At 41.8% G+C, this 13,961-nt stretch overlaps 1 protein-coding gene across 2 annotated transcripts in view; it reads left to right on the top strand.

Moving 5' to 3' along the window:
• Window positions 1–1,528: 1,528 nt before the first annotated feature.
• The window catches only part of sema3fa (sema domain, immunoglobulin domain (Ig), short basic domain, secreted, (semaphorin) 3Fa), an 88,058-nt gene continuing 75,625 nt past the window's right edge, over window positions 1,529–13,961 (top strand). For both annotated transcript variants that reach the window (XM_084063587.1, XM_084063586.1), the window contains exons 1-2: window positions 1,529–1,858; window positions 5,667–5,841. In XM_084063587.1, the coding sequence (XP_083919713.1) occupies window positions 5,718–5,841 (124 nt within the window). In that variant the 5' untranslated portion in view covers window positions 1,529–1,858; window positions 5,667–5,717. The remainder of the gene's footprint in view (window positions 1,859–5,666; window positions 5,842–13,961) is intronic.

The raw sequence follows: 13,961 nt of genomic DNA, 5'->3' as shown, positions 1-13,961 counted from the left end.
AAGTAAAAGTATAGACAATTGGAAATACTCCAGTAAAGTAAAAGTACCTCAACACTGTACTTAAGTACAGTACTTGTAATGCAATGAGTTACTTTACACCACTGCAGCTTGGTAAGGAAGGCCTCCTCCAGGCTATCTTCAAAAGTACAGCCCCTATCTATGAACCTCCCCTCAGACAACATCTGAATGGGCTGTCAGCGTCAATGGTTGAGAACTTGCACGATTCATTTCTCACAGTTCAGCGCAGGTTGTGTGCTTTGGCAAATACATCTTTACAATGAATCAGAGAACAGATGCAACGTGCACACAAAAAGTAAAAGGCTCATTCAGATGCACGCCGTTTTACACGCATGAATGCATTGCCAACACATGCATGCAAGCAGGCTGGTTCACCCTCACACATTAGACATACCACGTGCAATGTGTTCATCACAATGGCATTGAATATGAATAAGTCTTTGTAACCTATGTATTTATGTATGTATTCTCAAACAGACTCAGCATCCCCCCCATCTGTCACCTCCCCTCCCCATGACAGACCCTGTGAGCCTATATCATCTGCAAAAGAAACTCACTGCATCATGGACTGTAACATATAGGCCTAAGCAATGCACAAATTATACGTAAAATATGACATTAATATGATAGAATAAAGAAATAACAACTGTTTTTAACAGAAATAGCATGCTCTGCTCTGCTGCACAAGCCAAGTCCAAAACTTGTTTGATGGAGACACGGTAGCCTATACAGAATTTAAAGGTATTGTTTTGCGTTGCAGCTGTATCACACCCAGTGGTGGAAAGTAACTAAGTACATTTACTCAAGTACTGTACTTACTGTAAGTACTATTTTGAGGTACTTTTTACTTTACTGGAGTATTTCCAGTTTTCAGTACTTTTACTTCTACTCCACTACTGTACATCTCGGAGCCAAATATTGTACTTTTACTCCACTAACAATGATTTGAAAACTTTAGTTACTTTGTAGATTATAATTATTATTCCAAAACATACAGTAAACACTTCAGCCTATACATTTCGGCCATTTTAAAATAGATCTACAAGCCCACAATGCGTGGCATTGTGAGCTTGTAGATCTGCTATTTTCAAAAGATTTGTATACATTTTGAACTTGTGAAATGAGACATTCTGCACAATGAGTACCTTTACCTTTGGCACTTTAAGTATATTTTGATGCCTATACTTTTGCACTTTTACTCAAGTAAATTTCGATTGCCGGACTTTTACTTGTAACAATGTAGAGTGTTTCTACATTGCAGTATTGATACTTTTACTTAAGTAAAAACAAAAATGTGAGTACTTCTTCCACCTCTGATAACACCTGTATGGGTAAGGCAAGGAGATGGAGAGATACATTTGTTAGACTGTGTTAGGCGGAATTAGAACCGTTAGGACCGTTAGATGCCAAGGTAAGCAAGTGCCCGCCCCATGGGTGTGTCTAACGGCCGGGGAGAGCAGTCTATCCACCTGCGCCGAGCGGCTCCAGCTTCACTACGGGCTGATCTTTACGCACAGCAGCAGCGCACATGCAGCCGAACACAACCACTACACTTCTTCAGTCATTTCTGAAAAGAAAACACTCTGTTGTAGCCTAACTTGGTTGGATCAAACCGAATCTCCTTCTCGAATGAGAACGTGATCTCAAGCTTTAGTTGGTTGTATCAAAGATCGATTTTGGATACAAGCTTTTGTTTGCCTGTTTTGGGGGGAATCGTGATCGGATACGTTGAGATTACAGTGCGATCGGGACAGAGGAGCTCAAAGGATCTTGGCTGATCAGTGCTTTCTAAATGTTGGCCAGAGATCGACATAATATTTCACCGACATAAAATAAGCAGGTATGCGATGTTTCTTTAAAACGCACATGTATTGTGCCAGTCGAGTTTTATTGATTGTCCACGCATTGAGAAACTATGGAGTCGAACTGAGGGAGTGATGCATGTTGCACGAGGAGTCTGTTGTAGCTAAATATAATACATGATATGAGATGTTCAATGAAATTATCAAGCATCTGTGTTTTTGATTGGTTTAGCCTATTAAGTGATAGCATGATCACTGTATTTCTATGACTACTACTACTATTTTATTGCAAATGATGAAACAATTGTTGGTAGCTGGATTGTTGTTGATTGTGTTTTAATTATTTATTTTGTGTGTGTATGTTGTCCTAATAAGTATGTGTCTTTGTAATGTGCACATCATTTTGTCAAAAATCCCCCAAAATATTGAAAGATAGATAGCATGATCATCTTTATTTGGACCTAATTCAGCACAATCAATCTTTAATGTTTTTTTCCCTTTACATGACGGGTGTTTGATTGTTAATTTTTTTATTTTATTTTATGTGCTTTGCTTTTCTGGACATAATAGTCTACTGTATAACTAATTTCCACGTGTCTGTTCACTCGCAGGTGAACAGAGCCTTGGCTCACAATATAAAACAGTCTTGTATCAAGGCTATAGGTGAACAGATCATGCCCTCATATAATTCAAAGCTAGGTCACGCTCTATTTTGGCTGTATGAGTCTTGCTTAGGTCTACCTTGAGGGCTTCAATACGAACTTGATCCTGTGCTCCCCGAGTGGCAGCTTGACCCCATTAAACCATCTTGATACAAGTTTACAAGCAGAGACATTGACATGCAGGGGGTAGAACACCATCATGTAAGCTTTCAATTCTCAAAACTGCGGAGATAAAAAACTGGCATTGTTTCCTCATTTTGAGCATTTATCTTGCATTTGACCAAATCTACCGATCAAATCTTTGTGAAAAATTCAAAATGTATTAAAAAAAGAAAAACAAAATGGACTTAAAGGAGTAGTTCACCCAAAACAAATTATTATTTTTCTATCAATTACACACCCCATGAAGCTTTGAATTCATGGAGATTTTTTTTTGTATTGACCAATGACCCGGTCATCAAATTATTGGCTTAGGAATGCAACAAAAACGACATGAATTCAATGCTTCATGGGGTGTGAAATTGATAGAAAATACGATTTTTTTGGGGTGAACTATTCGTTTAACAAAGAATAATTTTCCATGTAGTTATTATTATTCTATAGGCTATCTTAGTCAGACACCTACATGCTTTTTGCCTTGCATTCTTGAAGGCAGAATCATGCGCGCCATGCGTAATGACGACCCCCCTATGCGTAAAATATCGCCAATTTCAGTTGGTGTGGTAGGAGTAGTAGTAGCTAGTCTACGCCATTGGTTCTCAAAGTGCGGTCCGTGGACCCCCAGGGGTCCTTGGGGGGGTTCCAGGGGGTCCCCAGCCAAATGTGTTAATATATAGCATCACAATAATTGTTCACCTTTTATACTGTGGCTATTCAAAAATAGCAGATATACAAGCTCATAGCGCGGCACCGAGTGCCGCGCTATGAGCTTGTAGATCTGCTATTTTTTGAAAAATCGTGAAAATGTGTGCCTTTGAATATATATATATATATTTTAAGCGAACATTTTTTAAACTCAAATCTTTGCTTCTGGGGGGTCCCTGGAACAAAATAGTTGAGATGGGGGGTCCGCAGCCAAATACATATCATTTTTTTGGGGGGTCCTTGACATGAAAAAGTTTGAGAACCACTGGTAGGCTATAGGCTACGAGCCATCATAATTAATATGCATCATGATTAATGCGCGACGCCCACGCATTCCGACAGGAACAAGCAATTATTGTTTTGTCTGTGTTTCAGTATAAACGGACAACATTAGGGCGTGAGGATTAGGGGTATAGGGCACTAGGGCAGTCTAGTGCAGTGGTTCTCAAACTGGGGTGCGGGGACCCCCAGGGGTCTTTGGGGGGCTGGGGTTCCAGGGGGTCCCCAGAAAAGTAGTAAATGTAGCACCACAAACATTTTAACCACTTTATCCCTTTATACGTTGGCTATTCAAAAATATCAGATCTACAAGATCACAGCTACAGATCTACAACGAGCTTGTAGATCTGCTATTTTTCAAATGTTTTTTAAAATAACGAGCAGTTTGAATAATTTCAATTTTTTTTTTTTCTCTTCTGGGCGTCCCTGGCACGAACCCTTTTCAGATGGGCGTCCGCAGCCAAAATACATATCAATCTGGGGGGTCCTTGACTTGAAAAAATGTGAGAACCAATGTGCTGGTGTGTCAGGGGCGCAGAAAGCAGCACTGTGGCTTGTTCTGACACATCAAAAGCGTGTAGAAAAGGAGTGTCGATTTGCTGCCATTCAGGACGGTGGGAGGTATTGCCCCTGTAAGCATAAATGAGCAACAATAAGACATGCAAACCATGTAGCTATACCAGAGTTAATCTAAGGCAGGGGTCTTCAACAGGGGGTCCGGGACCCCTAGGGGGTCCGCCAAATCTTTGTGTGATAGGATTTCGTTTTTTTACATTAACCACTTGAACCCTAGAATTCCTTTTCCGAGGGGAACATTAGCCGAAAACAGCAGATCTACAAGCTCTCAACGCCTCGCGCTGCGAGGCGTTGAGAGCTTGTAGATCGGCTATTTTTGGCAAAGAAGCTATAGGTGTAGAGGGAAAAAAGAGCAGACTAAGCAAAAACAAATCTGAAACACAATTTTATACAATATAGAGTATGGGGTCCCTGCTTCATCTCTCTCTCAGCTAGGGGGTGCTTGGCCTGAAAACGTTGAGGACCCCTGATCTAAGGCGTATGACGTGATGGCATAGTATTTCTTCTTGTGTAGTGTGTGTGTGTGTGTGTGTGTGCGTGTGTGTGTGTGTGTGCACGAGAGAGGACACGCAATGAGAGGCAGAACAAAGAAGCAGGGCTGATGCCACATAATATACTGTAGCATCTGGTTTGACAACTATCTCACAGAGCATTTGAGTGAAAATCACTCTTTTATCAGCACTGGTTCTTCTAACATTTTCTTCAACCCCCTCCTCAAGGAACCCCCAAATGTGTATTTATTTGGCCGTGCACCACCATTTGAAAATGTCTTGTGCCAGGATCTGTGTTGTTAAATATTTGTAATAATTGTTCACACATTTTTGAAAATAGCTGATCTACATTGCTTGTAGATCAGCTATTTCTCAAATATTTCTCAAATTGCTGCTGTTCAGCAGCAAAGAAGCCGATCGGCTATACAGTATTGATCACTGTTTTCACCAGGACAAGTTGGTGGCTGAGACTCTAGGCTCTAGTGGCTGAGACTCTAGACTGAGTGGCTGAGCTGGTTTTGTCAAGTGCGCATTGATGGGTCCCAATATTCCTCTGGTTCTCAATATCTGGTCTGGGGGACCACCAAAAGGGTCTAAATGGACCCTCGCAGGTCTGTTGTTGTTGAGTTGAATCATTACTGAGGACTTTACAGTGTAGATTGGAGTCCCAGAGATGAAAATGGTGTTAAATGAGGGTCTATGGCCTGTTGCATATCAACAACAGGGCTCAAAAGCACCTTTTGAGCTTGGTAGTCTGCTATTTTTGCTACTTTTCCGTGACACTGTAGTATGACAAAGTAGGGAATTAATTTACTAAAAAAAGCATACAAAGTTAAACTATGGAGATACAGTAAGAAAGAGGTTTCTGCTCGACAGCTTTGCAACGATATCAAACCGGGGTTCCTTCCTTGAAACGAAGGTCGCGAGCCACTCTTTTTTTTTTGATTCTCCACCGTTTCTCCTCCATTCCTCAGCTCGTGGAACTTTTCCCGTCTCCTCTGTCTGGAAGCAGAGGGACCGCCGCCATGCCGTGGGTCAAACTGTGCTGCATGCTGCTGGCCTCCCTGGCCTTAACATCAGGGTCTCCTCTTGCCCCCCCCTCCACGAACGAGCCCCTATCTGCTCCCAGGGTCTTCCTGTCCTTCAAAGGTAAGGCACTCTCTGGCATCGCTGGCTCGCTGTCTGTGTGTGTGTGTGTGTGTGTGTGTGTGTGTGTGTCAGTGGTGGAAAAAGTACTCACCTTTTTGCAACATAGAAATACTTTGTTACAAATAAAAGTCCGGAATTCAAAATGTACTAAAAGTACAAAAGTATTGGCTTCAAAATGTACTTAAAGTACTAAAGTAAAAGTACTCATCATGCAGAATGTCCCATTTCAAGTTTTCAAATCTATACATACATAGATAGATAGATAGATAGGTTTTTATTATAGTGTCCTGCACCACATGATGCCCAGCCCGCACAGGCTTATAAGACACTCACACAATGTACATACACCAAGATACACCACATTTTGAAAATAGCCGATCTACAAGCTCACAATGTGTAAATACCTCAAAAGTGTACTTAAGTACAGTACTTGAGTACATGTACTTAGTTACTTTCCACCACTGGTGTGTGTGTGCGGGTGCATGTGTGCGGGTGCATGCGTGCGTGCGTGCGTGCGTGCGTGCGTGCGTGCGTGTGCAAAGGACAGATGGATTTAGTTACTTTCTACTTTTATTTGGACTGTAGTAGTTGTATGTATTTTATTCTCTTGGTGGGTATTGGGAAAGGCTAATGTGTCAGTGCCAGTTGAAAGCATTGCTTGGCCAGCATCACGTTGGTCACTTGCCCAGCAGAAATTCTGATTATCTGCCCAGGGAGGGGGGAGAGCCATTAGACTGGGAGGACGAGAAGTGCCGATGTTTGATTCCTACTATTCAGGGCCATGTCTTCATTTCAGTTTAAGAGACTGGCTTATACAGTGTACTAGGCCCTCCAAATGGGACTTATTTTTTTTACCTGGTCTTGGCTGGGCACAGATTCATGTTTTCAGGATTTGTCTTCACATGAGACCCTTGGATTTGTTGAACTGTACTTTTAACCACTTCCAACCTGGCATCCCCAATGTTGTCCCAAAAACGTCAAGTGGTTAACCACTTAAACCCTATATACTTCATTGAACGGGGTCCCCCAAGGGGACTATACGTGGTCCACTCCTTTTTCTAGAAAAGAGCAGACCTACAGCTTGCAGATCTGCTATTTTCAAGTAAAGTTTGCCTTTTGTGATTAGTATATGGACGCTAATAGGGTTCTTGTCCTCAGTGGTTGCATCTCTGGAGCCTTGTCATTCCAACGTAGGCTTATACTGTAAGCATGGTGGTGTAGATGTAGAGCTCATCATGAGGTGAATGTGACAGTGCATCTCAGATCACAGGAGACCCTCACATCACATCAATGCCCTAAGTTTAACAGAATATGAAGCGTTGTGCATGTTGGCTTAAAAATCTCACCGCGATTATGCAAACTCATTTGACGCGGTTGCCATATGTTAAGAAGTGAATCCTTTTTTTGTGATTATACTGGCATTGATCTGTTAAGGAACATATTTTTCCCCCTGCTGTTTAAAAATATTATACAGTAAAATGTATCATGTAAAATCAAATGTCCTTGAGTTGATGTGTGTCCTCTGATTCCAATTTTATGAATGAGAGGACACACACACACAAGTGTTCATTTAACACTGACAGTGTGACTCTGTTACTCTGTTTTTACACTTTCCGGGTTGAAATAGCTGTCAGGATTTTGCTGTGTAAGTTAAAGAGTTTCGGCCACAAAAATGCACCCAAAAACCCTTCCTCTCTCTCTCTCTCTCTCTCTCTCTCTCTCTCTCTGTCTAACTCTCCCTCTTCATTTTGTTTTGCTTACCTGCCTGTTTTTTTTTCTCTCTCTCTCTCTCTCTCTCTCTCTCTCTCTCTCTCTCTCTCTCTCTCTCTCTCTCTCTCTCTCTCTCTCTCTTTAATCGGGTTGGATTTCACAGTCTGCTGGTTTCACATTTACTCTGCACAAAGTTGCTCATTTATTTTCAACTTCTTTTTAATTGAGTTCCTTCTAGTTTCTAATTGGTTTTGGAGCTCGCTCTATGCTTCACAGATCAACTTCACATGGTTTGCACCTAGAGTTTAACGCAAGTTCCTAATTGTGTTACTGTTGCAGCATGGTGCAGGGAATTGGTCTAAACTAAGGCTAGATTGATTTTTTTATGGGGCAGGCCAGCCACCTTAACCAAATAACCTGTCTGGATGTCACCTAATGCACGTGAGACAATTGTCTCAACCTTTCACATAGAGGATGTATGTAAGACTGAATTTTAACCCATGCAGTACTTCATTGACCAATGTTGCCCTGGTTCCCCTCCTTTTTTTCCCCCGCCTCTAAATCTCTTTGCCGAAAATAGCCGACAGCTTGTAGATTGGCTATTTTCGCTGAATCTCTGCCTATTATGACATACCCAGAATAGGGACGCTAGGGTTCATGTGGTTATTAAATGCCTTTTGAAAACATAATCCAAGCCAAAATGGGAATTGTAGACTTTGACCCGTAGATGTTATAAAATCAGTTCACAGTGTTGCTGAGTTTGATTCTGTTACTCAACTCCTCTGTGTGTACATAAAGGTTCCTTTATTGTTCCAATGTATTAGAGTTTCTCCCTGGCCGCATAGGACCACATCATGACCACATTATACCACACATTGACAGATTTTTCTAATTATTTGCATTTTGCGGACAGTTCGACAAACAATAAACAAATTGGCGTGCGTGCACACACACACACACACACACACACACACACACACACGCGCACACGCACACGCACACACACGCACACGCCCACACACTAAAATATGTTCAAAAAGGCGGCTTTTTAAAGCACATAACATTATATTTGACCTATAAGACTAATGCTGCATGTATTGCATAAGGGTGGCCTGCTTCCTGATGACAGGGGCTTACTTGGAAATGCCATATTATCTTTGTCGTGTAAAATCCCCACTCTTCTAATGTGTCTATTTTGATAGAAGGGCTTTAATATATTTTATCTTAAATCTTTTTATTTGTATTTCTGTGCCAAGCGAAGCCCTGCTTTGGATAACTAAAAGCCTGTAAAAGGATTTAGATGCTGAAAGATGGTACACAGGAGGGAACCACATAGCATGCCAGGCACCACGTAGGCCCTGTTACAAAACAGCAGCCGTTTTGTGCTATTTAACCACATGAACCCTAGCGTCCTTATTCCGGGGTGAAATTTCCGAAAATAGCCGATTGTGAGCTTGTAGATAGGCTATTTTTTGCCGAAGAGATTTGGTGTAGAGGAACTAAAGAAGGGGGCCAAGAATAGATCCCTGGGGGACTATATATATATATATATATATATATATATATATATACTGTATATCTGTATATATATGAAGTATATAAGGTTTAAGGGAGAAGTTGATATATTCACCCTGTCAAGTTCATAAGGCGGATACATCCATTTTGAGCCACCAACCGTGATAAGAAAAAGGGAGTTTATAGCAGAGTGTTAGACACATACACACATACACACAACAAACCAATTCATTTACAGCTGACAGTGACAATAGAGAGAAAAGCAACAGAGCAGCACACACGTTACATTGTTTCTCTAAAGAAGGCACTGCAGTGTTTGAATGTTTTTGACCAAATGACTGTAAGTATAAAATAGCGCGTAAGTGATCAAAACCAGGGAAATACAATACTTGTGCCATATCACGATATTACGATATCCAAAATCCCAGACGATCTAGTCGTAGTAGTCTCATAACATCAGTGGTGGTAAGTAACTAGTAAGTACATGTACTCAAGTACTGTACTTAAGTACAATTTTGAGGTATTTGTACTTTACTTGAGTATTTCCAATTTCCAATACTTTTACTTCTACTCCACTACACCTCAGCGGCAAATATTGTACTTTTACTCCACTACAATTATTTGAAAACTTAAAAAACTTTGAAAACGTTTCTAGTTACTTTGTAGATTTTGATTATTAAGCAAAAACATACATTAACCACTTCAGCCCTATACATTTCGGCCATTTGAAAATAGCCGATCTACAAGCTCACAATGCGCGACACATTGTGAGCTTGTAGATCTGCTATTTTCAAAACACTTCTTTATACATTTTGAACTATGACATTCTGCACATTAGTACTTTTACTATTGGTACTTTAAGTATATTTTGATACCAATACTTTTGTACTTTTACTCAAGTAAATCTTGAATTGCGGACTTTTACTTGTAACAGTGTTTCTACATTGCAGTATTGATACTTTTACTTAAGTAAAACATTTGAGTACTTTTTCCACCACTGCATAACATGATATCGATATAATATCAATATATTCCCAAGTCCGAGATGTGCTTAGGTTTTGCTCACTGACAGACAGCAATGGCATCCACAGCAAAAGTGCAGCCAGTGTGTTACAGTACGCTGTTAAGAACCAACGCTGTGTGATTTATTAGGCATTGCATTGTCTTTCAAGCAGAAAACAAACAGTGGGGCTGCCTGGGACTGGCCACTAACCAGCAAGGACTCCTATATTTACCCTTAAACAAGGTCTGTAATCAGGTACTATTTTAGGGCGTGGGGCTCGGGAAGGTTGTGACCCTTTCAAACGGGAGCCTGTCACACCCCGGGGTTAACTGCCCCCGCACTGTGGGAGAATGGGAGCATATTAGCAAGTAATAGCCTGTTAGTCTAATCTCCAGTCCCATTCGAAAGTGTTTAACTTTGTTTTCCTTCATGCCGTTAGTTCAGGGTGCAACACCTGGATTTGAGGGCTGGCTTTGGGAAGAAAGCCCAGGGAGAAATTACAAAGCCAGACAGTCCTGTGATTCGTCTGTTTTCTTCCAGCCGAAATCCTCCGGCTTATTTCTTGGATCCGTCTGTTCCCCCGGCAGGCCCTTTGCTCTCACGTAACACTAACCCTTAAATGATTGTCACATTTGCACAAAGGCTGCAGTGTTAGCTCGACCCTGCGTGGCTGTGCGTCCGGGACAGATTGCGTTTAGCACTATAAGTTCGGCTGTGGCACCTTGTCCCCTTTGTTTCTCCATTATGAGAATAATTCGGCTGCTACTCGGTTTGAACTCGACTCGTCTCGTTCTATTTTTTGACTCCGCGACAACAATAGGCCTCATCTCTTACTATCCGATTATGGCTCTGTGGGCATACATTTGCAAGAAGATTATGTAGACATGTTTGTTCTTTAGTTATTATACGGAGTCCTTTGCATGTAAAATCTCTGTGAACTCCGTCTCTGTGGTGTGTGTGTGTAGTCTAATCTATTTGACATGATCGGTGAAAGAAAATGTTATGGTAATATTCGTACGTGCCTTAATGTTGGAGTGAGAGAGAGAGAGAAACAGATAGAGAAAGACATAGAGAGACACAGAGGCAAGAGAAAAGTCCTCATTATTGTATTGTATGCATTACATATTGCTGATGGATGCAGATCTTTTTCCAGATACGACAGGGATGGTAAAGCAAAAGGTGATCTCCTCACATCTCTCCCAGGCCAGGCTGCAATACGGTTCTTAAACAATGGCGACACTGGAGCCAGTGCTAAGTGCCTGGGCCCTGGTCTGGCCCGGCACATATGAACTCTCCCGAGATCAATGAGCTGCTGAAAGCTTATCCAAAGCTAACCTGTCTGCCAGCAGACAACATTGACTCCCACCTTCCTAGAGTGTCTCCCCTGGTCTTCCCAGGCAGAACAAAGCCAGTCAAAAGGCCGCCCAGGGGATCCCACACACACACACACACACACAGTAAAATCCTCAATGTCAGTAGAGTGTACAATTGAACCAAATGTGTTCCTTGTGTACGCTCTTCTGTTAAATCAACCCATTAGGGTTAATGGACCCAAAAGGGTCTATTTGATTTCATGTGTACCCGCTTCAGAGTTAAATGAACACAGGAAGGATTTGTATGTGTACTGTACATACGTTGGCTGGCAGACATTGTTCTAATCTAGCCTGTACCATTCCATCAGACATTAAAATGTAAGCCGTCAGGCCACCACCAGTCCGTTTCAGGCACACTACACTACCACTGTAAAACAGCGGGTAAATGATATTCAAAAGACAAAAGATAGAGGGCAACGGACGCAGCGCATTTTAGGCTTGAAAATGTGTTCTTTTTCAGCGAGCGACACTGTCGTGCGACCAAGTGGAAATCAGGCCTCACAACACAAATACGGTCAACCAGACTGAAATCAAACCCAAGCTACTGGTAATGTCCAGCCACTGGACACATCTCAGTTGGTTCTCACATTTCTCATACCACCGTTTGCTGTCCAGCTCAAACGTAATGTAATTATTAAGCCATATCTTCAAACCGCAGACATAGCAACACAAGAGTATAGAGTACAGTTGAATAGTGGCGTTGCACATACAGAAATTGTCAGCAAATGGTGTTCTCTGCCTTCCCTATTGCATTAACTTTTTTTTGGTGGGGGGGGGGGGGGGGCATGCAGGGTCTATCATGCAGGGTCGATCTTAAAGGTTGTGTGGTTGCTGCCTTTTCGTTTTTGTTGTATTCTATTATTTATAGCTGTAGATAAATGAACTCGCCAAAACGCCCTGAATTCCATTCCACAGTGCCAGCTTCATCCTCTCCACCCACTCACTGTACATCTGGTGTCATCTAATGTACGTATATATCCCTCCTCCTCTATCATACAGCTACCAGCTGTGCCTATTTGGAGCTTGAAGGACGTGCTGCTGAGGAGATTGGAGAACGGCTTTGTCATAGACGTGTCTCTGGGTCACATCAACTCACTTTTATAACAGTGACGTCTCCGAGAAATTGCCGAAAGCGAGATTTTGTCGGACGGAGGATTTCCACACGGTAAAACCCTGAGTGTAATTGTTTTACCACAGGAACCCTATAGTGTCCCTATTCTGGCCATGTCATAGTAAGCAAAAATAGATCTACAAGCTGACACCGTGTAAAAGGAGAGGACAAAGTATAGAACTGTGGCGGATCTCATCTTGTGAAGTATAGGGTTTAAGTGGCTAACTCAACTTGAGTGTAAACAATGGCCCATTTTTATATTCTCAGAGTTAAATTAACACTCAGGATAATGTTTTAAACATTATCTTTTGGACATTTACAAGCCTGTAGTTGACAGTTTCAGTGGCGAGAGACGGGAAATGCGGAGAGAGAGAGTACGCACATTACATAATAGCAGAACCTCCTATGTCCAAAACCGTTACTTTTCAGGAAATGGAATAACATTTTTCTGAAATAGTGAAAATAGCAGATCTTCAAGCTCACAATGCGTCGCAACGCGACACATTGAGAGCTGATTGAGATATATATATATATATATATATATATATATATATATATATATATATATGGCGTCTTCCTCGGCCTCTCCAGAGGAGAGAGAGAGCGTGGCAAGCAGGCAGCAACCTCATGCTCCGCAGGGTATACAGACTGTCAAACTGGGATTATTCAGGGGAGAGAAAATGGAAGGTGACAGCTCCGGCACTAAATATAGTGTCCTTCCTGTGTCTCTGTTTCTTTCTCTCTATATCTTCCTCTCCTCCTCCTCCTGTGCGCTCTCACACCCTCTCCAGTTGCATGTTGATAAGTGGTTGGTAGGGGTGCGCGGAGGGAGGAGAGTACCTTGTATACGCCAGCCACCCGCCCACTGCTGGGGGCGATACGCGTGTTTTTCGTGTACTCGGCGAGGGGGAAGAGGGGCCGCGCGGTCTCTGAAGTGTCCAGGGTTTCTCTTAAGAGGAGTTGAGATGGTACATATAATGAAAACAGCTTCTCAGAAAAACAGTTTTCTGAGAAGCTATATCAGTGGTTCGCAAACCTTTTTCATGTCAAGGACCTCCAAAATGACCCCCATCTCAACATATTTTGTTCCAGGGACCCCCAGAAGCAAATATTTGAGTTAAAGATGTTTGCTTTAAAAAAATATTTGCAAAAAATACCACCAATTTTCTAAAAATAGCAGATATGCAAGCTCATAGCGCTTTGAGCTTGTATATCTGCTATTTTTAAATAGCCAAAGTATAAAATAATGGTTTAAGTGGTTACACATATGCGTTCCCGGTTTTAATGGGTTAAGCCCTATACAGCATTGTCGTTCTACAAACCTACAAGCTCGCAACACGTCACAATACAATGGTTAGGGCCAGGGGGTCATACATGCTGATTCTTTAAATGTGGTCATAACTCACTG

Source organism: Gymnoscopelus microlampas, assembly GCF_963454915.1.
Source record: "Gymnoscopelus microlampas genome assembly, chromosome: 7".
Taxonomy (NCBI): domain Eukaryota; kingdom Metazoa; phylum Chordata; class Actinopteri; order Myctophiformes; family Myctophidae; genus Gymnoscopelus; species Gymnoscopelus microlampas.
The sequence above is the reverse complement of the archived record's forward strand: the minus strand, read 5'-3'. Positions and strand labels throughout refer to the sequence as shown.